The 25,010-nt window shown below is 41.7% G+C and overlaps 1 protein-coding gene across 4 annotated transcripts in view; it reads right to left on the minus strand.

The window, feature by feature from the left end:
* PLEKHA7 (pleckstrin homology domain containing A7) overlaps positions 1–23,152 on the minus strand; it is a 988,577-nt gene extending 965,425 nt beyond the window's left edge. The window contains exons 1-3 of one of the 4 annotated variants that reach the window (XM_078681034.1): positions 22,980–23,151; positions 22,759–22,835; positions 18,680–18,737 (exon numbers count right to left, since the gene is read on the minus strand). In XM_078681034.1, the coding sequence (XP_078537160.1) occupies positions 18,680–18,737; positions 22,759–22,835; positions 22,980–23,065 (221 nt within the window). In that variant the 5' untranslated portion in view covers positions 23,066–23,151. Of the gene's footprint in view, positions 1–18,679; positions 18,738–22,758; positions 22,836–22,979 lie in introns of all 4 variants that reach the window. The other 3 variants (XM_078681032.1, XM_078681039.1, XM_078681038.1) reach the window with 3 other exon arrangements.
* Between the last annotated feature and the right edge of the window lie 1,858 nt (positions 23,153–25,010).

Raw genomic sequence — 25,010 nt, forward strand, 5'->3', positions numbered from 1 at the left:
GTCTGAGCGCCTCCAGTGGTCCACCTATTGCACAGGGTTCGCCCTTCCCCACCAACTGAGAATGACTTCAGGTGTTGCATTAGTTCACTCATACTATTCCAGCCATTAATATCTAAAACCTTTATTGTTGTGTCACATTAACACACGTACATCACCGATCTGTTCTAACATGCTGGGTTAACATAACAGTTGACTTGTGTTTATTAACATTAGGCTAACATAGCCCAAAGGCATCACAAACATGTCCTTGGACTTGCTTCATGCATATGCCTTATTGTTCTTCTGTAGTGGGCTGCTGCTACAATACCTACACCTTACCAAAGAATCTTAATCTGCTGCACATTGGATTGCCAAGAGTCCCTCTTGAAAACGGATCAACCACAATTCCTTCTCTTCTTTCAATCCACACTTTCCTTCTCCTTTACAACTGGCATTTCTCTACTAAACCGAGTCCATGTTTTCTGCTTTTACAACGCTAGTTTCCCCAGCACCGTTTTTTCTTCTGCTCCATTATGAAAGCCGATATCTCACAAACTCTATTGCCCTTGGACTAAGGTCCTGATTAAGAGTGCCCCGGAAAGGAGAGGGGAAGAGGCGGGTCTTCTTATCACACCAAATGAAATCTCATATACGCTCTCCTCATACACACCCCAATGCTCACTTAAACCAAAGACATTCTACCACGCCAAAAGTCACATACTCCAGGGAACTTCTCCTCAATCTTACCCCCCCTCCCCACCTGATTAATAAGTGCCTCAAAACTGTCGATAAACACACTTTTCTGAAATGTGTACCTCAACAACGCCATATACTCTGAAAAACACTTATCCCTTAATGTTTCACATCCTCTTTATAAATGCTTAGGTTGCTCAGCATGAAGCAGCATGTAAAGGCAAACAAACACATATTCAAGTTGTTTTTGAAGCACATCTGCTTATTGCAATAGTTCAATTGCAAGATCATTCCGCAATTACTAGTTCTGAAATCTTCCATTAATTGAAAAAGAGAAAAAAAATAAGTATTTTAAATTTCATTGCAGAGTCATCCTCCAATAGTATTTACACAAACTAAGCACTAACAGTCACCGACCCTGCTTCATAAACGCAAAAATGTTTTCCAATGAAAATACACAGCGCATTTGTGAATATTTTAATTACAGAAAATGGTCAAGGTTTCCAACCAAAAAGATTGTTTTCTACGCTTAGTATTGTCAAACCAAATTGTTTATTGACTAGTCAGGAAACACAATCTGTACACTGTAAGCAGGGATCTTTTATTTGGCTGACAAAAAGCACACATGTGGACTATTGCATTAGAATTCAACATCACGTATGCCTTTTCCTGCATCTGATGAACGGACACGTGGTTTCAAAAGCAAATGTACTATTCAGTTCTTGCATACATCTAAAAGTCAAATTAAAGATCACGGTCTACAGTTTACAGATTCATTTACCTGCCATTAGTTGGATACTAAATTGGTTTCTAGGGTAAAGATAAAGAATACAAACCTAAGCCTGCCATAAATCTTCAGTACTTGTTGACTGAGCACAGGCCCCTGGTATAGTGGGGAATAGCTCATCCTATTAACCTTTCATACTTACACAAATCTAATGTAAAGAAGTCATATAACTCAAGGGACAGTTGTGGAATAGCGCCTCCATTCATTAGCTCTTCCATAAATCTACTACCAATGCAATAGACATCTCTCATCAGCATCCAGGCTCAGCTCCACCTCAAGAAGCAGAACTAGCCCTGCTCCTCTGCTGGTAATAACCTTACCACCACTCCCCCACACACTTTAAATTAACCTTTGAACCAGAAGCCTGATTGGGAGCTGGGTGGAGAAGCTTGTTTGGCGGAAAGTTACATCCGAATCTCATCTCCCACCTTTCCGACAGACCCACTGTTATTATCATTTGGGGCCTAAAGAAGGCATAGAATTCCCCCCACACCCTTGCATGTGTATGCAGAAGGTGAGAATTCCAGTGACAATCCTGCTCCTTTGAGGCAGGTGACAAAGAGGCTACCTCCATCCTGAAGATACCATCATCTAAACCACAAGACAGGGAATCCAAAATGCAACCAAATGTTCTATTCCATGAGGTCAACAGCTTGATTGAGGTGATTTATAAAGCAGATGAGGTGGAGTGACCTCGTGTAAGTAATACAACGCATACATATTATATATTGAAGTATACTAACATAAGAAAAGCAGGTACAAAAAACACAGTGTTCATTTGACTGTTTTATGTGTAGACAGCTCCATTGTCATCCACAATCACTTGGGCATCCATCGCCCAGGCGGATTTCTATTAAAACTACGAATATAAACACAAGGTCTTAAAATGCTGCAACAATATAAGATTAAATCTTAAACACTACCAGCATTATTATAAAACCTACAAATTGAACTGTTTTTCTTAATATGCCTCACACAGTCCTTCCACACATAACCAAAGAACAATCCAATTTAGGATTTTTAAACTACTTTTGAAGGCATAACATATTTCCTCAATCGGTATATCTTACCAAGGGAGCGATCGATGCAGACCTGGAACGTATCTTTTGTATGGCCTCACAGAACAATTAATTTAACGGGAATACATCTGAATAACTCCTACCATTTTCAATACGGATTCCTATATCTGGGGATCTGTGAAGGGGCATGGATGAATGCTTTACTACAAGTTATAACCATCTTGGTGATGTTAAAAATGGAGGTTGGTGATGATTAGGAACTTAGTTTAAAGAAAATAATGCAACACCAATCCAAAGTTCTATAAACTTTGCAATAGATTTTGCTCGTTAATAACCACTTGCACCTGCAAAATGGCACAGCAAAGTATTGCAAGTGAAACTGTGTACCTGGGAACATTGTATTCTTCACATAGAAGAAAAGCTTGCTAATGGTGACAAACTAGTGCAGAAAGTTAGGCAGTTTATTTCCAAGGGATTATTATTTTAGTATGTTTATTACCTTTAAAGCTAATTACCGCCAGGAGGCATTCTACAGTTAGTAAAATTAACATGTTTTCAGAGCACACCTGCAGGCCTTTTTGTCGCCCAAGAAGTGCTAACAATGGAAGGTTATTCTATAATTTAGAAGTCATGTGTAGAGCAGAGCGACAAGAGCGAACACCAAGGTGCATTTTCTTCACACAAGGCTAAGCATGGGCGGATTTTGCGAATTGGCAATCCGCGAAATTGCGTATTTATGGATTCGCAATCCGCAAAATCCTCGAACTCTCGCAAATTTTGCGGATTCCTTTTTTTTGTGTGTTCGCAAGTGTTTCTGCCATTTCGCAAGGGTTTTTTACCAGTTCGCAAACGCGAACTTACTTGTCGGGTAGCAACGGTCGCGACCATGTTGTTTCTACGTCTGGTTCATCACAGCACCCTCCGTTTCACCACTGCCACCCTCTGTTTCACCACTGTCACCCTCTGTTTCACCACTGCCACCCTCTGGCTCACCCATGCCACCCTCTGGCTCACCCATGCCACCCTCTAGTTCATCACTGTAGATTATGGGGGGAAAAGCACACCTGCCGTGCCTCAACTGACATGAATGAATTAGGGGCTGATTAATGTGTCACTGAATTTGAACTTCCAGGCTGGCACCTGCTTCCTTATCTGTAATTGCTTTCTGTTGCAGTGTAATTTTTTTAACAGGACCTTTGTTGTATACTTGTAGCTATTCTCTGAGCCTGCTGTGAGGGTCAGAGCAGGGTCATAGAATAGTTGCAAGTAGGGTAACTTAAAGCATTACAAGCTCCAATCCACCACAGCAGTACACTTCTAAAGCCTGCTAGGGCCTCAGGGTAGGCACACAGGGTATCAGGCAGAGGCCAACAACAGGGTCCAGTTCAGATCCAGTTGCCACAGGTAAGCTGAGTATTTCCATGAAAAGGCTCCCTGTAGCCACACAGGATGACAACCAACTGACTTCTTGAAGTTCACTTCTTTGTCTTGGGAACAAGAAGGAGGAGGTCCAGAACTCCAGGGCTCCTCTCAGGTCACATAAAGCAGGTTCAGGCATTTTCTGAAGTGGGTGGCTAGAGATGGCACATATATGCCTGCCACAAGCTAATGGGTGAGAGTGACTCCTGGTCCCTCCCTAACCAATAGGTAAAAGCTCAGGGGGACAAGATGGTCAACGTATTCGGCAGCACTAAACTCAAGTTCTGAGCACTGGGGTGTGTGTGGGACTGTGATAATCCTACAGTCCTCCCACATCTAACATTAAACTCTAGTTTGGAGCAAGTACTGTCCCCACAACAAACCCAGAGATCGAAGCTGGGTAGGACAAACCCAGACAGTGGATACACAAGAACTGTCTTGGCATCTCTCCTTTTCAAGTGCACCCCAAGAGTTATATGTGGCTCAACAGACCTGTCAAGCAGGATTTGATACGGAGCAGTCAGTCTCCTGTAACATCAAGACATCTACCTCACTCGCCTCACGACCACCTCCTGTTCCACACCCCCTCCCTGGTCTCACACAGTCAAGACTCACTGTGCTATCTACAACAACAGTACATGAAGCAACATGTGGCAATGGACATACCAATATGATACCATATCTTACAAGTGACATTTTGTTTTATGCGATGATACTGTTTGATGCTTCTTAGATCTATGTACATTCTAGAGTGTTATTGTTTACCCTACGTGTGACAATGTTGTAAAGCGCTCTGATACCTTCAGGTCTGGCTAGCGCTATAGAAAAATCTTAAAATAAAATAAATAAATAAAAGGAGGACCACAACCCCCACCCAGCATATTATGCGGAATTTGGAGGAGTCATCTCTGCCCATTCAGGTAAGCCTATTGTTTGCTTCTGGGAGGCATTTCACACCTATGAAGGAGGCCTATGCTAATTAGCCTAGACAATTCTAGCAGGTATAGGCTAACTTTCTAAACGTTTAATTTCCTTAACACTTACTAAACATCTGGCTTCACTGTTGAATTGGATTTTAATAACTATAGTTCCATTATGTTTTAGCTAGTCACATCCCAGAGAAATAATATAGGTATTTTAATATGTACTCTGGTTTTCTATATAAAACAGTAAAGGCCGCTGCAGTGAAAATATTTTTTAGGGCCTTGTTAAAGTAGGAACATGGTAAAAATAACTTTCCATTGCCCCACTTTTAAATACGATGGACCTACCTTGTGGTCTTATAGATTCTTACTGGTCAAAAAAAGGTTTATTTTGAAAGGTCACAGTGCATGTTTACACTGCAACAATCAGGCTACAGAGGAAAGGCCTGAAACCATGTTTGCACTGCCACTATAATGGAAGGCACAATAGGTGCTGAAGTCCACAAACAGCATTTAACTTTGAAGCTCTAGGTGCAACTTTTACACCATATACAAGGGTCTTTCAGAAGAGTTAAATGTGTGAAATGTGTCAAGCAGAACAAGTCAATTTAACTAGGTTGAAGGGGGAGACAGGCACTTTACTACCAGTCGACAAGGGTAAAGTGCACAGAGTTCTAACGCAGAAAAAATATAGAATGTGGCAAAAGGCAAACAATCTAGGGTGACCACTCAGAAAAGGCAGATTTCCTACAAGCTGTGTATGCCTAATTCAGAGATATGCTGTTTTAACATTCTTTTCAACTTCTTTGTATTTCATGATAAGATTTGGAAGATGATTCACGGTGAATACATGAGCTTGAATTTAGCAAAAAATATTAAATTGACATAAAAAATAAAAATGAATTACTTTTTTCTGTTAACTATGTTTTTATTACTCTCTCAAGCTATGAAAAATATTAACTGTCAAACAAGGAGCAATAGTTCAGTACAATGAAAATATACACAAACAACAGGGTGTATATTTTAGGAATCAGGACAGGTTATACTTTAAAGTATTGTGGTTTCACATTAAATCAACCAATAAAACATTCATGTAAACACTGACAAACTTCCAATGATTGCAGCACAGCTTACCTAGTGCGCCTGATTCACAAAGGTAAATTTACTTGTGTATATATTGCGTTATGAGCCCCAATGCACCCCAATATAGGCCTAGGTAGTTACACGACCTTTTACATACATTCCCCCTACCTTGTTCTACATAATGGTTCTGGCACTGACCTTTTACCTAGTTATGTGCTGAATAAATGTCAATCAGTTTTCTCTGAAACTGACCTCATTTATAATGCATACATGAGGATTACTAGTATCGTATCCTAATCCCCCGCCCAGGACGTACACAGCAGAGTTACCAACTTTTGTATAATAATTCTGTACAAAAGTCACCGCTAACATCATCCTTGGACGACAGGTCCACTACACATAATGGCAAGCCTTTACATATCTAGGTAGAACCCCTGAGGACATTTTGAGGGTATAAAAGAACCACATCTTCACTGGAAAACCAGAGGAGAAGTTTCCATGCTGACACTAGACGCTGAGGTCCCGGCCTGCAGAAGCTCCAGCACTGCAGGGTGTCTAAATCGAGACCAAGATGGGGTCCTTCGATCTCTTCTATCAGGTAATGGGGTTGTCTTTTTATAGGGGATTCTTGGCTTTACACCCACATACATGCTAGGTACACTTAGATAGGGTTTGCATCATAGAAGTACGCTTGATTGCTGCCATGTACCCATATGCCTGCATATGTTTACTGTTTTAGCACCATGGTAGAATACTACCTTTTATTTACTATGTCTGTACTTATAATTTAATATATCGGTTTCTGTCGAATGATTGTCAGAGCAAACATGTTTTATACTAGAATGACGCTGGTTCAATAAATGCTTATTGAAAACGTCCCAATAGTTTATTTTTTATATCTCTCTGAGACGAAGTGAGCACGATTGACTGAGAAAAAAGTACTGCACTGTTTGCACAATCCCTGAAGGATCAAGGTTTGTCATGTTTGATAGCTACTTAGTAAAGTTAGGGAGCTTATGGTGGTACTGTGAGCTAGCTGGTCTAAAGGCTTACATATTCTTTGGGAGCATCTGGAATCAGTCTGGACACCAATCCCTTAGTTTATGTTCTCTAAACGTGCAGATCCTATGTATTATTAGGAACTACACTACAATAGTAATGTGTATATCTACTCCTTCTCCTAGGTATTACACTCCCACTTTTCACCATTTCTGAGTGGAGATTTAAACCTAAGTGTAAATATCCATACACTCCACTAAAAAGGTGGCACCTCCACAAACTGAATTCACAAAAGTAAAGTTACTATTAGCAATGTTCCACCTGTTGATGCAGATCACTACCAATAAGGCAGTGAGCTTCCTATAGAAGATTATGGGAAATTTAATAAAGTTTATTTCTTTTGGTTTAATAATTAAAAATATTATAATTTAAAATAGAACGTAATTTCAAATATTTAATATTGACCTTGATGTAATAAAATAGTTATAACATGTTACCTGCTCAAACTAAATGTTTATTAAATTTTAAAATAAGAACCTCTTAATGTAATTTTTAGACTAATAAAATTATCCAACACTTTTATTTTTGTTTAATGTGGAGTAAAAGTGGTTAAACGTTATGAATTTAATTAATTTTAATCTTTTTTTAAATATTTTTAGAAACAAGTTACCTAGTTTATTGGAGTATATTAATGTATTTTGTTTAAATCAAGAGTTATAGCTAATGTTTTATCACAAATAAATTAAATATATATCATTTAAATTTAGAATTGAGTTAATTAATTTAAAATTAATTCCTGGGGGGTGTGATTAATTCCCTGACTCTACCTTTTTTAATACAGTCTAAGTGGTTGGCCATGTGTGGTGCTTGACTTACTCCAAGGCTGGGCTGGAGGGCATTTATAATTGTAGTAAATGTGTAAGTGCAGTTTGCGAATTGGAAATTATGATACTCTTTTCTGGGTGTGTATTTTGTATTAGCATTTTGCTCCCTACAGCCCTTGTTAAAGTTCCCTTGGTTTCATCTATTTTGTAGCAATTATTCTCCATTTTCCGACCACTCTCATGGTCCATCCCACATTTACAACAAAAACATATGCCTATGTGTGTGTAGATCTCTGCCACCTTGGTGGAGTTCTAAGTACAGAAAAGATAGGAAAGACAGAGGTGGAGCTCTCCGAATTGCATTTCATAGTAAGTTAACAGTACTACTGGAGTACTACTTTCAGTTCCCCAAAATACAACTTGAAGAATCTCGCCCAATATTTTAGGATCAAGTACATCTATGTCATAAATGTCTACTTTGGTATTAAAATAATATGGACCAGGTAAGACACATTAGGGAAAGTGAAAAGCACAAGGGAGAGAGATTTACGAATTAACTGATCAGGTTAGCAGAAATTCACGGTGCAAAAAGGTATTGTTAACTGTATTTCTTTAAGTAATGATTTACACTTAGCTTACGGGCATTTATGATTGACTTTTTATTACAAAGGGGAATTTCTAAGTATGTGTCAGGAGAAACATTCAGGAAAATGGGTTGCAATGTCCTTTCCGAGTCATGAATAAAAGCTTTTGTTTTGCTACCCTTTTGAAACATCACTATAACTCTGCCCAGATTCTGGCAATTGGACAATCATTGAACTTGCTTCAAGTAGAACACAAAATTAACAACTGCTCATAAATGACACATGGTAAAGTTTCCTAGGGCTTCTGTAAACATATTTTATGAAATACTGCAGGAAACGTGGCTTACTCTCACCACTGGATTCTTCTCAAACATACATTAAGTACTGTTCTTTAAGCAACTGTAACTTAGCAAGCCATATGTTGTCAGGGCTCAAATATTATCTATATTAATGTTAACCAAATGTTGAGGACTTACAAAGAATAATAAAATACTTAAACTAAATAATTTGTTTTTCAATTAAACACCCATAGCACAAACAAGCATTTGAGGCCTGATAATGATAAGACGACAATGGTATATTTATTTATTTTGTTATTTTTGCAACTGGGGTTATAATTTAAAAGTAATAAGTAAAAATGCTGCCAGGGTGGAATCGCTCTTTGCAAAAAAAAGGAATAATATTACTTCACAATATTACATGTAAAGAAACATCAAATGAAAGCAGAGATTAGCCCACCATTCCAGCACCACGGTGGACTATTTGTTTAGATTGATGTGTACATAAGCACAAGATAGATGCAGTAACTCAAAGTGAGAGCCATGGTTGAAGGGAGCTGCCCCTTGGCCCCATGTTGTATCGTACAGTGAGCAGAAGCTACATGTAAATGAGAGATAAACATACCAATGGATGAAGGAGGGGGCTCACTGAAAGGCCCAGTATGTATTTGTATTTTATCATGATTTTTTATAGAACATGAGGCTGGTAAAATAGCTCAATAGGACTATAGGCCAAACCTAAAAACGTATATATTATTTACCAAAATCAAAAGTCGAACTAAAATAACAAATTACAACATTTCCAATGTAACACCATACCTATACCAATTGGTGTGCACAGCACTCAACAAATACGGCCTTCTAACTGACGTGCACACTTTCTATTCCTCTCGCTCTTCTGCCAACTGTTCTTTCAGGTTCAGATAGTGTTGGATAAGCAATTAAACAGCCATTCAAGAGGCTGTTGGTCCTATTGGATATTGACTAAAACCAAATTAAAATCATGTGATCCACTTTTCTGTGATAAAATCCTGTAAAACTGCCATGATGTCAGATTGACCCAAAACATTATTATTTTTATGTCTGGCTACAAATTGAAACAGGCATTTGTAAAGCCAATAGATAAAGCTAGGCTAACAGCTTTGCAAATGCTTTTGCCAAACGCTTGCATAAGCATGCATCAAGACATGTGGATGCAGGGTGGGCACTCAGTTTCACATTATAGAAGTTCCATCCAAGCTGGCCTTTGATACACACACATGCGTCCAGATGCGTGTTGCCCCTTTTTATTGTACAGTTCCTTCATGGAACGCACCCATTTTAAAATGGCAAATGCACATTTTTAATAAGTGAAGAACAAGTGAGTGCAAGCACAAAAAATAGAGCTTGATCCATTAGCACTTGCAGCTGCCAGGCACGTGTTAAACAAATTAAGGAAAAAGTACAATAATTTAACGTGTAGGTGGTATTGGGAGCATGATGGGGAGCTTTATATAGCAGAAGGGGTAACATTGAGTTAGTTTGCACTTGCGAATCAGAAGAAAAGCAGGACAGAGAGCATTTACACCATTTGGAAAAAAAGAGGTCCTGGAAGTCTGCAGTAGAAGGATACAACTCAGTCAGAACACTGTTAAACCATAATGCTCCACACAAGAATACAGAGAAAAACCATCAAATCAAGCAGGCAATTGAGACATATAAAGCCATCCAATCTTGAGGAGGAAGTGGACACAAACCCCACTCTAAATATGCCATTTTGCCAACAGATAACAGAAAACAACAGGTCAGCGAACAGATCACTCATGCAGTCTGGAGCTGGGTTCTAAAAACACATGATGCTAGTCCAACCAAATTGTCAATATTACATATTTGTAACACATATATTCGTAATACAAATGCAAGCAGCATCTACGTACACAGCTCATGGTTTTGCATACAGATTCTCAAGGACAACAAGAAAGCACCCCAAATTAATTTTGTATAAGCACATCTCTGGTGTTCTTTTTGGTCTCCGCGGTCTATTCACAATAAAAACACAAATACTAGGCATGGTTACTTGCTTAAGAGTTTTTTTGGGGGCCTAAAACTAGTTTCAAATTCAATTCTAAATGACATTTCCAATGTGTATCCAAGAATTTTGACAGGTGAGGTGTTTAATATGTGATGCTAGTTTATGGAATTAATATACATTTGTGAAATTAAATTAGTGTAATGTGTGTGGCCAAAAGTGAGCTCTCTTTGGCAAAGAAATCTGCAAGCAAAGCAAGAAGATGTCATGCACATTTTTCTCCTCTTTAAGGTTACTTTCACTTAGAATACACTAGACCGTCTTTCCAAAAGCTCAGGTGCCTGATTTTTCAAATACTGGTTACCGTGATAGATAAGCTTCGCTGCTGCTCTACACTTTATTAGTTTCTGTCAGACACCAATCTGTAAAACGAAATCACTTGAAAAGTGTGTCAATAAATACATCATCCTATAAAGGAAGTGTGTCAACCTCTGATTGTCTTCCTGTGATGTTTGCATTATTGCATCAAATGTTGAAGATACTTGTCAGACCTCACCATCGCAGTCCTTAGATATGTGAGCATCAGCTCCCCCTGCAGACATCCTGGAGCAAAATTTAAAAAAAAACACTTATCCCATCCCTACCCTCCAGGTCATGCCCACATCCTGTGGAACATAACCCCAGACCTTACCTCTGGAAATCCTGTTGTTTTTTTTTGCAGTGCTGGATCAAGCTGATGGACTTGGTCCTTGTCTCCGGATGTGCTGGTAAGTATATAATATAAACAAAAGTGTGCTGTAGCGACCTTTTCCTGAGGAGGGCGGACGTTGGGGTTTCGGTACCTACTGTAGCGGGACGGCAGCCTTCTCTACATTTCATGAGAAAGAGCTTCGTGGAACAGAGCCTGTAGATTGCCTCTCTCCCAGGGCGAGGGAGTCGGAGTAGACTGGCGCCTGGGGCATGGTGTGTCCCTGGTCCCAATTGTAGCACATGCGCTGCACTGCCGGTGGGGTCCATGGGACGGTATTGAGTGACTTGCGGTGTGGGCGAGGTTTGTGGGGCATATGCTTGGGACTTTGGACTGTGAGGTGCCATGCTAGGATTGGCCGGCGCGTGCTTTGTGGGCGAAGTAGTGTTTGCAGAGATTGGAAGGATGTGGCTGTAGGATGTGCTGGGACATGTCAATTGGTCTAACTGGCGTCATAGCGGCTTGTGTTACAGGAAGTTGCTGCTCTGATAGGTTTTGGACTATAAAAAGTGGTGTGCTTTCTTCTGATTAATTGCTCATCATGGAGGGTGGCAGGAGATCAGAGAAGTGTAATCGGATAGCTGCTGCCTTTCAGGCCAGAAAAGTGGTGAGACCTAAGAGACAGGAAGTTGAATTCCCCTGGTCCTCTCCTCCTGATCCCGACTGTGATTCAGAGGAGGAGATAAAGGGGAGCTTTATTCAAGGGCCAGACCTTCGCAGTATTTTGCAACAGTTGCTGGACAATTTCGGTTTTCATGTGCCCTCGGTGACTGAGGAATCTGAGGATTTCTTTACCAATTATCAAAGAAAGGAGCCGCAGAGTGAGCCCATTCATAAGTCTGTCCAGAATGTGCTGGAAGGGTAATGGCAGGATGTGGACAAGCATGCCTTTCCCTGGTTCTTGACAAAAAGATACCCTTTGCAGGGGTTTACATAGGAGTTTCCTTCCGCCATGAAGGTTGATACGCTGTTGACTGGCCTTTCTTCTCAGAGTGTAGTGGTTTCTGAGGATGCAATGCCTTCGGACCCTAGCAATAAAAGGATTGAAGGGGCTCTGAAGAGGTCGTTTACTGCTTCCCATTTGGCAGCTAGGGCTACGGCGTATGTCAGTTATCTGGTGCAGTCTCTGCTGAAGAACTGTCAGAGTACATCAGAACAGCTGCTTTGGGATGATGATCCCTCTGAGTCTTTGACTATGTTGGAGCAGCAGTTGTGTTTTGTGTTGGACCTGTCTTTTGATTCCCTTAGTGCCTCGGCTGCGGCAGCTACTGCCTCCGTAGCGGCTAGGCAACAGTTGCAGCTTAAGCCTTGGAAGGCGGAGGCAGGCCCAGAAGAGTGCTCTCATGAAGAAACCCTTCACGGGCTCTAAGCTGGTTGGTGATCCCTTGAAGTCCAATGATCAAGAAGACGGCGGAGGACAAGAAATTGTTGGCTCACATCCGTCCACCCCTGAAGGAGGTGTTTGCTGGCTATAAAAGGGCATATGGCCAAAATGGGCAGTCAGCCCTTTCGTGGTCGTGGAGTCCCTTCCTTTCATAAATTCCAGTGCCAGCTGGGAGGTTCTGATACCGCCGGTCAGGCTAAATTGTGACTATCTTTTGTTTCTAGCGGGGAGCGCCTGGTGGAGGGGGAGGGGGTGGTGGAGGGGTCGCCTCAGGAATTTTTTGCTAGTCTCTGAGGAATGTGTCAGGGATCAGTGGGTCCTGCAGATTATCAGACTTAGGTATTGTATAGACTTTGTGGCGCCTCCCTTGAAAGTCTTCTGTTCTACCCTTGTTCCAGGGTCACAAGTGAAACATCAGGCCCTATTGTGGGGGGTTAAGGACTTGTTGGACAAGGGTGCCATTTTAAGGGTTCCAGTGGAGCAGCAGTGCAAGCGGGCTTACTCTTTCCTTTTTCTGATCAAAATACCAAATGGAAATTATAGGCCGGTGTTGGATTTAAAGGCTGTGAATGTATGCATTGCTCACTGGCCATTCAAGATGGTGACTCTGCAGTTGATTCCTCCCTTCCTGTCAGTGGGGGATTTTCTAACCTCTCTGGATCGGAGGGATGCTTATTTTCATGTGCCAGTGCACCAGGACTCGAAGAAGTTTCTGCGGTTCTGTGTGGGCGGCGAGCATTTCCAGTTTTTGCCATTTGGTCTCTCTGCTTCACCTAGGGTGTTTACCAAGGGTTTGGCCCTTTTGGATGCCGCGGGGATCCAGGTGTTCCAGTACTTGGATGACTGGTTGATTTCTTCCTCTTCTTTTCCTAAGGCTCATTTCAAGATTCAAGATGTCTACAGTCTTCTACAAAGGTTTGGGTGGTTGCTGAACCTCTAGAGGTCCCACTTGAATCACACTCAGGAACTGTTGTTCATTGGAGGGGTCTTCAACATGAGGGTGGGGAAGGGGTTCCTTTACGAACCTTGCAGAATGACTCTTGTGAAAGGTCTGAGGGCGGTCTTTGCCGCTCTAGCTTCCACAGCAAAGCAGTGGTTGAGGGTGCAGGGCTTTATGGCCACTACTGTCACAATTATTTCTTGGGCCTGGTTGCCTGTACGCCTTGGTGAATCACATTGTGTGCTTCTGGTGTTCGGGTTCACAGGATTCCGACCAGTTGATTCAGGGGGTCTGGGTACCTCCCAAGAGGAGGTTTGGTGGTTGGATGTGGGGAATCTCATGAAGGGTTCTCCGTTCGCGCACCAGGACAGGATGGGTTTGACGACGGATGCCAGTGAACTGGGGTGGGGGGCTGTGCTTGCTCAGGATTCGGTTCAGGAGATCTGGTCGGGTCAGGAGGCTCGGATGTCTTCCAACTGGAGGGAGTTAAAGGCAGTCCACCTGGCCCTGGTTCATTTTCTCCAATTGGTTGTGCATCAGGATGTTCTGTTGCAGACAGACAACACTGTGGTGGTGTGCTATGTGAATCATCAGGGGAGCGTGAGAGTGGCTTTTCTGAATAAGTCAGCTCAGCAGATTTGCCAGTGGGCAGAACTGAATTTGTTGTCACAAAGGGCAGTTCATATTCCTGGGATGTTGAACACGGATGCCAATAAATTGAGCAGGATGTTTTCATCCATTTTCGAGATGTGTTTGGACAGGGAGGTGTTTGAGTTTCTCAACTAGACGTTTGGGGTACCCGAGGTGGACCTGTTTGCGACTCCAGAGAATGCATTGAGGGTCAGGTTTTGCTCTCGGAGTCTGTCAAGTAAGGTTTGAAAGGTGGCTGCGATGTTTGCTGGGGAAGGGGGTTGCTGTAAGCTTTTCCTCCAATTGTGATGATTCAGAGGGTGTCGGTGATCCTGGTATTGCCAGGCTGAATCAGGAGGCTGTGGTTCCCTCTGCTGTTACACTTGGCAATATGTATATATATGTATATGTGGGTGTACTTGTAAAGCGCACTACGACTCCAAGGAGTATCAAGGCGCTGAAGACCGCTGGGGAACCCGTCCTGGTTTTCCCTGTGAGATGGTCCCTTTCTGGGTGTCTCCAAGGTGAAACCAGGCATCCCCGGCGTCTGTGGGGGGCCGTGTAGAAATGAGGCAAGCTTAATGCCCAGAGTTGCCGAGTGTGTTCCCTGGTTAGAGTAGGCACCGAGGCGAGAATTATCGAGTCCGTTTTGACCCTGATCCATGACCCTGCCGCGTCGGGAATTGAACCCTGGTCCCGGGCCGTGCTCTGCTTACGGGTCTGCCGCCTCTAACCAGTGAGCCACACCACTCCACTGCAATGCTGCTGTGTTCGAAACTTCCCCTTGACCCATGTGCCCTGAAATTTCCAGGTTGGTCTCTGGAGTGTCTGGTCCAGTTGCGGTTGGCAGGGTGGCTGTTGAGACGGTGAACCTTGTGGCTCTGGGTTGGTCTCCTGAGGTGGCTTTCTTTATTCAGCCATCTCTGAAGCCAAAGATGCTGAAATCTTATGACAGACATTGGGTTTCGTTTCATGTCTGGTTTTATGGGAAGGGCTGGTCGGCCTTGACGGTGGACACTTTGAAGGTTTTGGACTTTCTGAAGGATGGTTGTGATTTTGGCCTGGCTGTTTCCACTTTGTGGGCTCAGTGGGCTGCTGGGCACGGTTTTAGGGATCAGGACTGTGATGGAGTGGTGCCTGTTGTGGAAAGAATCTTAAGGAGTTGTTTTCTCAAAAAGCCTGTGGTTAAGTCCTTGGCTCCTGATTGGGACTTACCTTTGGTCTTACACGCGTTGCAGTCTTCCTCGTTTGAGCCTCTGGAGGAGGTTTCCCTTGGGTTTCCCACTATCAAGGTTATTTTCCTGGTGGCTATTAATTTGGTCAGATGTGTGGGGGATTTTGGGCCCATTGCTGTGTTCCGAGCCTTTTTTGCGGTGCTATCCAGATAAGGTGGTTCTCAGGCCGGATCCTGCGTTTCTTCCTGAGATACCCTCCTTGCTCCACTGTTCAAAGGAGTTGGTTTTGCCTCTGTTGTATGCTGTTCCTCTGTTGCTGGAGGAGGTTCTGCTGCACCGTTTGGATCTTAAGTGGACCCTTAGTGTGTATGTGGATTCTGCGTGCCCTTTTTGTAACGTGGATTCCCTTTTTGTGACCTTTGGTTCAACAGGACTGCGTCTGGAGCCTTCTGTTGCTACTCTCAGTCGGTGATTGAAGTGGGCTATCTTTGCAGCTTATGAGTCCGGGGGGTGTCAGTGCCAGGGGCTGTGCAGGGTCGCTCTACCAGGGGGTTGGCTGCTTACTGCGTTTGTTTGCAATGGGCTTCCATGGCTGAGATTTGCCGGGCTGCCACTTGGAGTTCTCCTCAAACCTTTATGTCTCATTACTGCTTGGTGATGGGTGTGGGGGTGTCGGACAATTTAGGGGACGCAGTGTTGCATTCTGTGTAAGTTCTGCTTGATGCTTATAATAAAGTCTGTTCTGCGGCTGTGGTGTTTGAAGCTGATTTTTTTGCTTGGGTAGCTGCTCACATATGTAAGGACTGTGACGGGTCCAGGTTCCCATTCCACCCTCCCTGTGTTCAGCTTCTTGTGCTTTGGTTTACAGGATTTATGGAGGTGAGGTCAGGGGTTATGTTCCACAGGTTGTGGCCGTGGCATGGAAACAGTGTTTTTTTTCTTTGCTTGAGGATGGCCGCAAGGGGAGCTGATGCTCACGTATGTAAGGACTGTGACAGGGAGGTCCCAGACTAGGAGTAATGAACATTGCCAGTTAGTAACCACCCATTTTTAGTTTATCTACAAGGTTGTGCAAGGCTGTGAAATCGGTCCTCTTCAGTCTACATTCAAGTAGAACTTTAGTTTCATTTGCAGCCATTAACCTACAATATGGTTCGTAAATTTAGCTCAGTGGCTAATGTAACTCTGCCATGTCGACATTTCATCTGATGTTCTTTGTAGAAAAGTCATGATGGAGATGTCACTGTGGATAACTCTTCCTCGATCTCTGCTTGCTTACAAACTTGTGTCCTTCTCCAGTTCTGTTTATAATATAACTCCATATTTTACTGTCTTTTTTTCCACTGTTGGGCTTAGAGAGGAAAATGTTCCTTCATCAACAGCAAAGCTGGGTAGAGTTTTAATGAGGGCTGCTCTGGCCTATGACCCCTCTTTCAAAAGAAAAAATGGAGAATGTCAAAGTGACTCCTTGTGAATTCAGCCTTTCAAGGTTGACAGGATTAGCAAGGACTATAGAATGGAACGTGGCGGCAACTTGCAAGCCATATGGTAGCCAGGAAAAATACATTGAATTTTATTGTTATCTTTCTCTTGGTCCTCCTCAACCTGGTGTCTGATCAGTGCATTGTGTGCTCAAGATGCCAGGGCTATGATCAGACGCTAATTCCTTTCAAAATATTTTAGAAGCAAATGGTTCTTAAGTCTGTTTTCAAAAGATGAGCATGAATGGCTCTGCTTGTTGTCGCCTAGAATGTTATTCCATGACATGGGTGCACATCCTGAGAAAGATCAAGATAAGGAGAAGCGGTCCAGAATTTAATGTACCCTTGGGTTCTAGGCTGAAAGTGCTGGAACTACACAGCTTTCATCTGTAAGTTTAATGTTACCTTTCGTGTGGCTTGGTGTGCTCATATTAAGGACTTTAAGAATAATGCAAGCTGATCTGCTTCTATACATTACCTTCAACATTTGTAGTGCTATTACTAACCATGTATTTGTGGACGTGTGTAAAAAATGGCTCAAGCCAAACTAAATCGTTTAAGATTTACATAACATATTCTGCTAATGAAATGCTAAAATATGTACACTGTGCCAAGATACATAACAGCAAAAATGTCAGCGTGGTAAAGCTAACTCTACAAATTAATACGCAATTAATTTTGGAACTCGTTTGATGGGTTTGATGGGTTTTACACCAAGAGCTGGTGGACAAAATTAACACTTCAGAGCAAGGAATAATCTGGTCAAGAGCCTGAAAAACAACAAAGGTAACAATACTGACATAACCGAGATGCAGTTTGAGAGCTTTTTCATTATAATTTTCTTCTCCTTTTTTTAGGAAGTTTCTTTCTGTCCATGTCACTTTACAACATTAAGTTATTAAATTGGAAGCCCATTCATAAAATACTAATATGAATATATTCAAATGGCATTTTCCAAAGTAAGCATTACAATAATAAAGGGAGCACTTTGAAGAACAGATCCCGCTGTAGTCTCAAATCATCAAAACCTGTTTCTTTCCACAAAGTTTGGAAAAGGTGGTGGCAAGTTCTACTGACATGAATAGTACAGACGCTATGTTTTTTTGAGGCCCTTGCCAGCTCATCTGCATACCTCCACGGTGATAGTTGTACAACAAACTTGTATTGTGCTGGCAAACATAACAGTGAGGTACAAAGAGCAATGGCCGCTAATGGGCAAATCACCAACATGCCGCAGCCTGCAATGCATACACAGGAAGGCAAAAGAAGTTCCAATCAAGTAATTTTCTCCTCTGTGTGTGTATTGCAGGCTGAGACAAGTAGATTTTAGTCCCAAGTTGTAAAACACTGATGCAATGCAACCAAAGGAGTCTTATAAATATTAACGTAGAGGAAAAGCCCAGAAACACAGACAAAGTCCATATAAACGCTGCTACCGCCTCTGCCCCCCCTGCCATTACACTACATTACAAATGCGCCACCTGTGCCCGGACGTGCACATGACAAAACAATAATGATCCAAACAAAACAACACAGAGCAACTGGCAGGGACCCTTTTCCTGATAAATATTTCTGACTTTAAGAGCAGCTGTGCACCGCTTATGTGGGAACCTTTTCTGGTCTCAATCAGCACCAGACAACAGTAAAACATAGGTAGCTATTTTGACTGAAACATTGCAGGATTATAAACAGAAAGTAACAAGATGCCTTGGAGACAATACTCACTCAATGAAGTAACTTGCTCCTTCATCAGTGAAGCCCTCCTCCCATCCCCGGGGTAGGTCTGCCAAGACATAGAATGGAACATGAGAAACTTCATGGTGAAAGAGCAGAAAACAATATAACAAATCAATGAAGAATATAACATGGCACTGAATGTAGCAATGAATAATAATAAAAATGAAGGTGTAAAACAAACCAAGAAGGAATTTAAAACTACATGTGCATATAATCAAAAAATCCAAGAAAGGCCAAGCACTGAAAATTAAAAATGGATCATAAAAAAGTATAAATTTAAGGAACATGTTAGAAATCAAACAGTATATCAGAGATAATGGGAGGGTCACAGGATGACAAATGTAATAGTAAGAAAGTCAGTGAGAAGTAATTCAATGCATGTAAGAATGTAGCAATTTAAAATGTAAAATGAGCAATGCACAACAAACCATGTAAAAAAGCAACAGTGGCAGAAATGAATGAACATGCGTTATGCACATAAACAACTGAATAACAAATTGGATTGCTATCAATGTAAGCAAAAAGTGCCTCTATGCTGATGACATACCCCCAGATGCATCAACAACCCATTTTGCGATTCCTTAATAGCGAAAAATACTGATTCGCTATTAAGGAATAGCAAAATGGAATGCATCAAGAAATCACTTAAAAAATAGCGATTTCTTAGAATTCCTTAATTGCGACTCACAAATTGCGAGTCGCAATTAAGGAATACCTCCCCATTCATTCCTATGGGCCTAGAGGCCCATAGGAATGAAGGGGCAGACAATCTCAATTTGCGAATCGCAATTAGCAAATCATAAATTGGGATTGCGATTTCAAGGATGCAGGGGTGTCCAAAGGACACCCTGTTGCACCTCTGAAATTGATCTGTGCACATATGTTGCGCACACACATGCCCTTAGGGCATGTGTGTGCGCAACATGAAACTTTGAAAAATGCACTTTAGTGCATTTTTCAAAGTTTTTGCAAATTACCATGAAGTTGTACTTCATGGTAATTTGCGTGCCCTATTAGCGAATTCGCTATTTTTAAAACTTTCTTGCATTGCATTTAAGGAATCTCAATTTGAGATTCCTTAAATGCAAATAATCGCAATTTAGCGATTTCTCAATTTGCGATTTTTGCATTTGGGATGACGCATCCCAAATGCAAAAATACCGGTCACAAAGAATCTGCCCCTTTGCGAGCGGATTTTTGTTTGATGCATCTAGCTGATAGTGTTTTGGTTAAGGATGTACATTTCAATTGTCAGAAATGCTGGAGAAAACAAGATCAATTTGACCTAGGAGTATAAAGACTGTCTTGCAGAAGAATGAATGAAGGTGGACTTAGTGTCTTTAAAAAGGTGTCTGGAATACAAATTAGCATTTTTATATAAACTGTTTAGTGTCACTTTGCTGGCTGAAAGTTTCTAAGCGGGGTATTGCACAGAAAGTAGACGGACTCAAAATTGCAGGATGCATAAACTTCACAAAAAATAGAACTACCTGCCTATTTTTTGGAAGCTTAATTCGCTAAGAAATTTTATTAGGTCCAGTAGGGGAAACATCTAAACCAGAAGACAGTTTAGCACAGCCTGAAAGAGGTATTTCACGGTTCAGAGAACAAATATTTTGTATCCACTATTTCGTACCTGGAAAGATGATTAACTCATAATGTTTTAGGCCCTGATATTTTTGGGTGTTGCTCAAGATTGCACCTCAAACAATTGCTGGAATTTGTTAAAATTTAACAAACCGTCATTTACACATTTAATATTTGTTATTACTAGATTATTGTTGGATTTGGAAAGGATCTTAATTAGAGATATTCGGATATTGCGAATTCTCTGCCTTGTTGGGAAAGTCAGCTTAACAACAAGAATGTACAGTTTGAGCTCGGTTGTGGTTTTTCTTATTGTGATTACTTAAGTGCATTTCAAGAGCTGCCAAGTGTTTGTGGAGTTACCAACACTACAAATATTCCAGGTCACTGTCTTGTCAAGTTACTACGAATACATTTTCAAATTCAGATTTTGTGCGAGTAAGAAAAGACATTTTATCTTAGTAGTAGATGTAACTAGGCGAGTGGTATCTCAAACCTATGCAATTTTTAAAATGCCAGATGATTCAGAAAATTTAGAAATGAAGGCCCATTAAGGAGAGAATACAAGGATACTTAAATCCTCTACAAATGTAATGTCTCGAGTCAATCTAATGCACAGTGCATTTAATTGGGTGAAGTTGAGAAGAATCCATTCTTCCAGAGGTATATTTTGTGGTATGCTTCCGAAAGGTTGTCCAGAATGTTCCTTCTAAACAGTAAACTCTGCAACAAATGTAAGGTCACAGTGGACTCCTTTGGATACATGGTTTAGGGACGGGGTAATTGTTGAAAGGTACAATACGGGGTATAGTAACTACTCCTTGTATTCAGATTGCATTTTCAAATCTGAACTACGACAGGCTTCACAGAAAATAGCTAATTCATAGGACCTATTGTGTATACTCCATACAAGCTCCTTTTCTCAGTGTTTGTGGACCAATAATGTTCTGCGTACAATGTTTCAGTTTGAAGTGGTTAGCATGCTAGGATAGAGACAACTTGAATATTGCTTCATCTCCAGGGAAGTATGTTAAAACTATTTGATTCATTTACTATCTTGCAGAGATTGTAGTCTTGAATTTAGGTTATAATGTATTGATATTGCTTTGTATATGCGCAAGTTAATCTATTTATTTAAGTGAAAGAGGGAACAAAACAGTTTGGAGAGAGTATAGTAAAGATGCACAGACGTACACATGCAATTGGGTAGGAAAGGATTAATAGGAATAAGGACTAATCAGGAAAGAATGCAACAATATAGGAAAAGGACACCCAAAACAAGGAGGAAACTATAATGCAGGATCACAATTATCAGGAAGAATAGATAAAATGAGAATCTGGAAGAAAATCAAAAGCAGGAAGTAGACCAGCAATGCATGACCTAGAGCATTCATTCCACTGGAAAAGCGATGATGCAGATGAACAGGCGAAATTACTGAAATAAACCAAAATCCAGGAAATAATGCAAAACAATGCAAATGATGATGAAGAAGTGTAGCAATACTGAAAGGGAAACGTGATGTAATAGTAAAAGGCAGTAATGTTACAGAAGAAACAAAATTAGTAACAAAAGGAAAAATTTAGAGTATGCCTCAAATAAAAGCAATAATGCACGGAAGAAACATTTGAATCTAGGAGAAAATCAAAACAATGCGGATGACAGTGCGAAAATGAGAAAAACTACAAAGCAGGAATAAAGGCAAAAAAAGAAAATGCCCAGAAATAAATGAAAATGTTGACACAACTGCAAGAAACTGAATGAATGAATGATTTTGTAGTTAATGAATAATTTGTAAAACTCTATGCTACTAAGGATAATGGGATTCCAGAAGGTTGTCAAAAAGAAATTAGAAGATGGAGATAGAACATGTAACTAACAAGCAAAAAAAGTTTTCACATTTCATAAATAGTGAATAAAAGCAACAACAGATGAAATAAAGTAACACATTGAATGAAATTAATAATGCATAGAAGAATACAATCAACAAAGAATGGACGCAATAATTCAGTAAATAGTGCATCAAAGACATGCAACATGTCTTGAGAAACACAACATTGAAAGAAAGAAATCAACAAACTGGAAAATACAAAGCAGCCAGAACACAACAAATTGGGAAGAAATGCAACAACTTGGGTGGCATGCAACATACTAGTTTTGAGTGCAACTATACAGCTTATAACATTTACAAAAAGAAATATCGCAGCAACATCGCCATACAAGGAAGACTGCACAAAACACAAAAGAAAGTAAAACTTAAGATATGAATGTAATAATTCATGAAGATTAACAGTCTGCAGAGATGGCAATACTGTATGGGAAATGAAGTTAGGGAAAAAGTACGAGTATTCAAAAGTAAACATAAAAATACAAGGTACAACAAACGATATACACATGCATACGCTAAAAACTGTTCAGGACATTCCTCGCAAAGCAAAAGATGAAAGTGCAGAGGGGGCAGGCATGTCACTCTTTCACCCACCTGACCGGATCATATGGCCGGAATTGACAGGCTCTCCTGTGCGCGGGTGCAGCCAAGACGTGGTGCAAGTTTTGTCACTGAGGAATGAAAACATGCACCTGTTATTGTCATACTGTAGAGATGAGAAGTGCATCAAAACACAGAGCTGTGCAGATGTGCGTGAGTGCAGGGTGGGTTAACAAAGAGGAAGTGGGGGGGGGGGGCGGGAATTCCGGGCTTACTTCACGAAAAACACTCGGCCATCCTTGCACACTCCGTAGGACCAGGGCTCAGGTAAACTATCCCGCCCGACCGCGGCCGCCGCCATGTTCGCTGTCCCAGATCCTCCTGCCTGCAGCCCCAGGCTTGGGCTGCTGCAACACCGGCGCGCGCGCCCTCCCTCCTTGCTGAGCTCGCTGCGGAGGGGCGCGCGCGCGTGCCCGAGGGATCGCAAGAGGCGCGCGATGGCACTCTGCACTGAGAGCCAAGGGGTCAACGCGCGCGCGGATTCCCTTGCTTTGCTCGTGGCACCTGCCCCTTAGGACTGAGGCTGGTGTGCTACCTGGCTGCAGGGGAATGCTGATCAAATGAAAGCTTTCACACGGGCCCGCGCCGGAAACTCGCACACGGCCTGAAGCTGTACTTTTACTTATCCGGTGACGGGCAGTCCCTCCCCGAGAACAGGTATAGTTCGTTCCCTTGACTCAGGTGCACTCACCTATGCGCGTCTCGGCAAATCCCGTTCACGCAAACTCTCCAAAACTCCATACATAGGACGGAGATTGGAGGATATCTTTTGAAATGACGGTATATCTTTACTTCTTTCACTCCTGACCTCTGGACCCCTTCCCCCTTTGAAATACGTCTTGTAATACATGTAGATCTCATTCCTACAATAAAACAACTTCCTGTTTATTTTATTTCTTTGTGAAGTTAAAGCTGGAACAACATTTTCTGTCACGTGACCATCGTTGCTACTTTGTTTGGTCGAGAACCAACTAAAGGTAAACATTATGTACACGGAACGAATACGGCGCAGCTTTGTTGCCACTGGGGTGCGGCGCACTATCAGGTGTAGAGCAGAGAATGCGGCGCCCTGCAGCCGGAGCTGCGCACTTTGTACCTGAGATGCACTGATAATCGGCTCAGGCCCCTGCCCGGCGGGGGAGGGGTTTATTCCCAAACACAAAGTGTCACTGTCTCAGGCTCACAGCGGCAGGGTGGGACAGAGGATCCGTTGCTACCACAGGTTACAGCGTCCCACCCGCTGCGTACAGGGCCTGTCGCACATCGAGGCGCCCCTGGCATTTATAAGAACTGGTTATTTCATGGGCAACACGGTGCCCTTCAGAGTGACGCTTAACCTCTGCTCCCCTGCTGCTGATGGGATTAGGGCCGCCTCCTGCTGCACGCATTATGAGATCTGCTCCGTGGTTGCCAAATCTCCGGCCCCTGAAGGCATCACAAACTGGCTCGCTTACTACTAGCGTGCCGGAGAAAATAAACAATTTCCACTTTATGCGGTTTACTAGAGCTGTGAAGAAATTTGGGTGGAGGGAATGTGTTTATTTTTTTCACTACCCACCCCAGTCATGGTTTTGTTGTCATAATTTTTTTTCCATAAACAGTTGGACATATTCGTTAATAGTAAACAGGAAAACAATATATTGTTGCCACAGATTGTGTGTTATTTAGGCAACAGTTTATTTACTTTCACATGTATACATTTTAGCAAGTTGTTTTTAGGGGTTCCTTTCATTTGAGAAATCAGCGAAGACGGTTAATTTGCCCAAATGTTTTATTTTGCGGTGTACCGTAAAGCATCTCTTTTTGGCTTTATCACAAGTAAAATCAATGTTTATTTCTTTTTGGACGAATCAACTATTCCTCCCTACTTGAAGATATCCGTGTATCGCACGATGCAAACATGAACGTACATGTTTCAAAGCTCCTCGTTACTTTTTAGTTGTGATCCAGAGCTCCTAATGAAAAACTGTCTCACCAACGCTACCTATCTCCACAATACTCACCATTAATCATAAATCACTTACCAAGGCCCATAAATCAACGAGACAATTTTTGAGCGACTGAATCATGTGACCTAATTATTCATAACTATTCACTATACTGTTTACATATTTATATACAACTGTAGTTTATCATTTCTTACCATGGTTTTAAACATTTATCATTAAATTAAGTCACTTAAGGCGATAGGATCAACTGTTGGTAACTAGACCATGAATAAACAAAACCAGCTTGTCGTTTCAAAA

Source organism: Lissotriton helveticus, chromosome 3_1 (genome assembly GCF_964261635.1).
Source record: "Lissotriton helveticus chromosome 3_1, aLisHel1.1, whole genome shotgun sequence".
NCBI classification, from domain to species: Eukaryota; Metazoa; Chordata; class Amphibia; order Caudata; family Salamandridae; genus Lissotriton; species Lissotriton helveticus.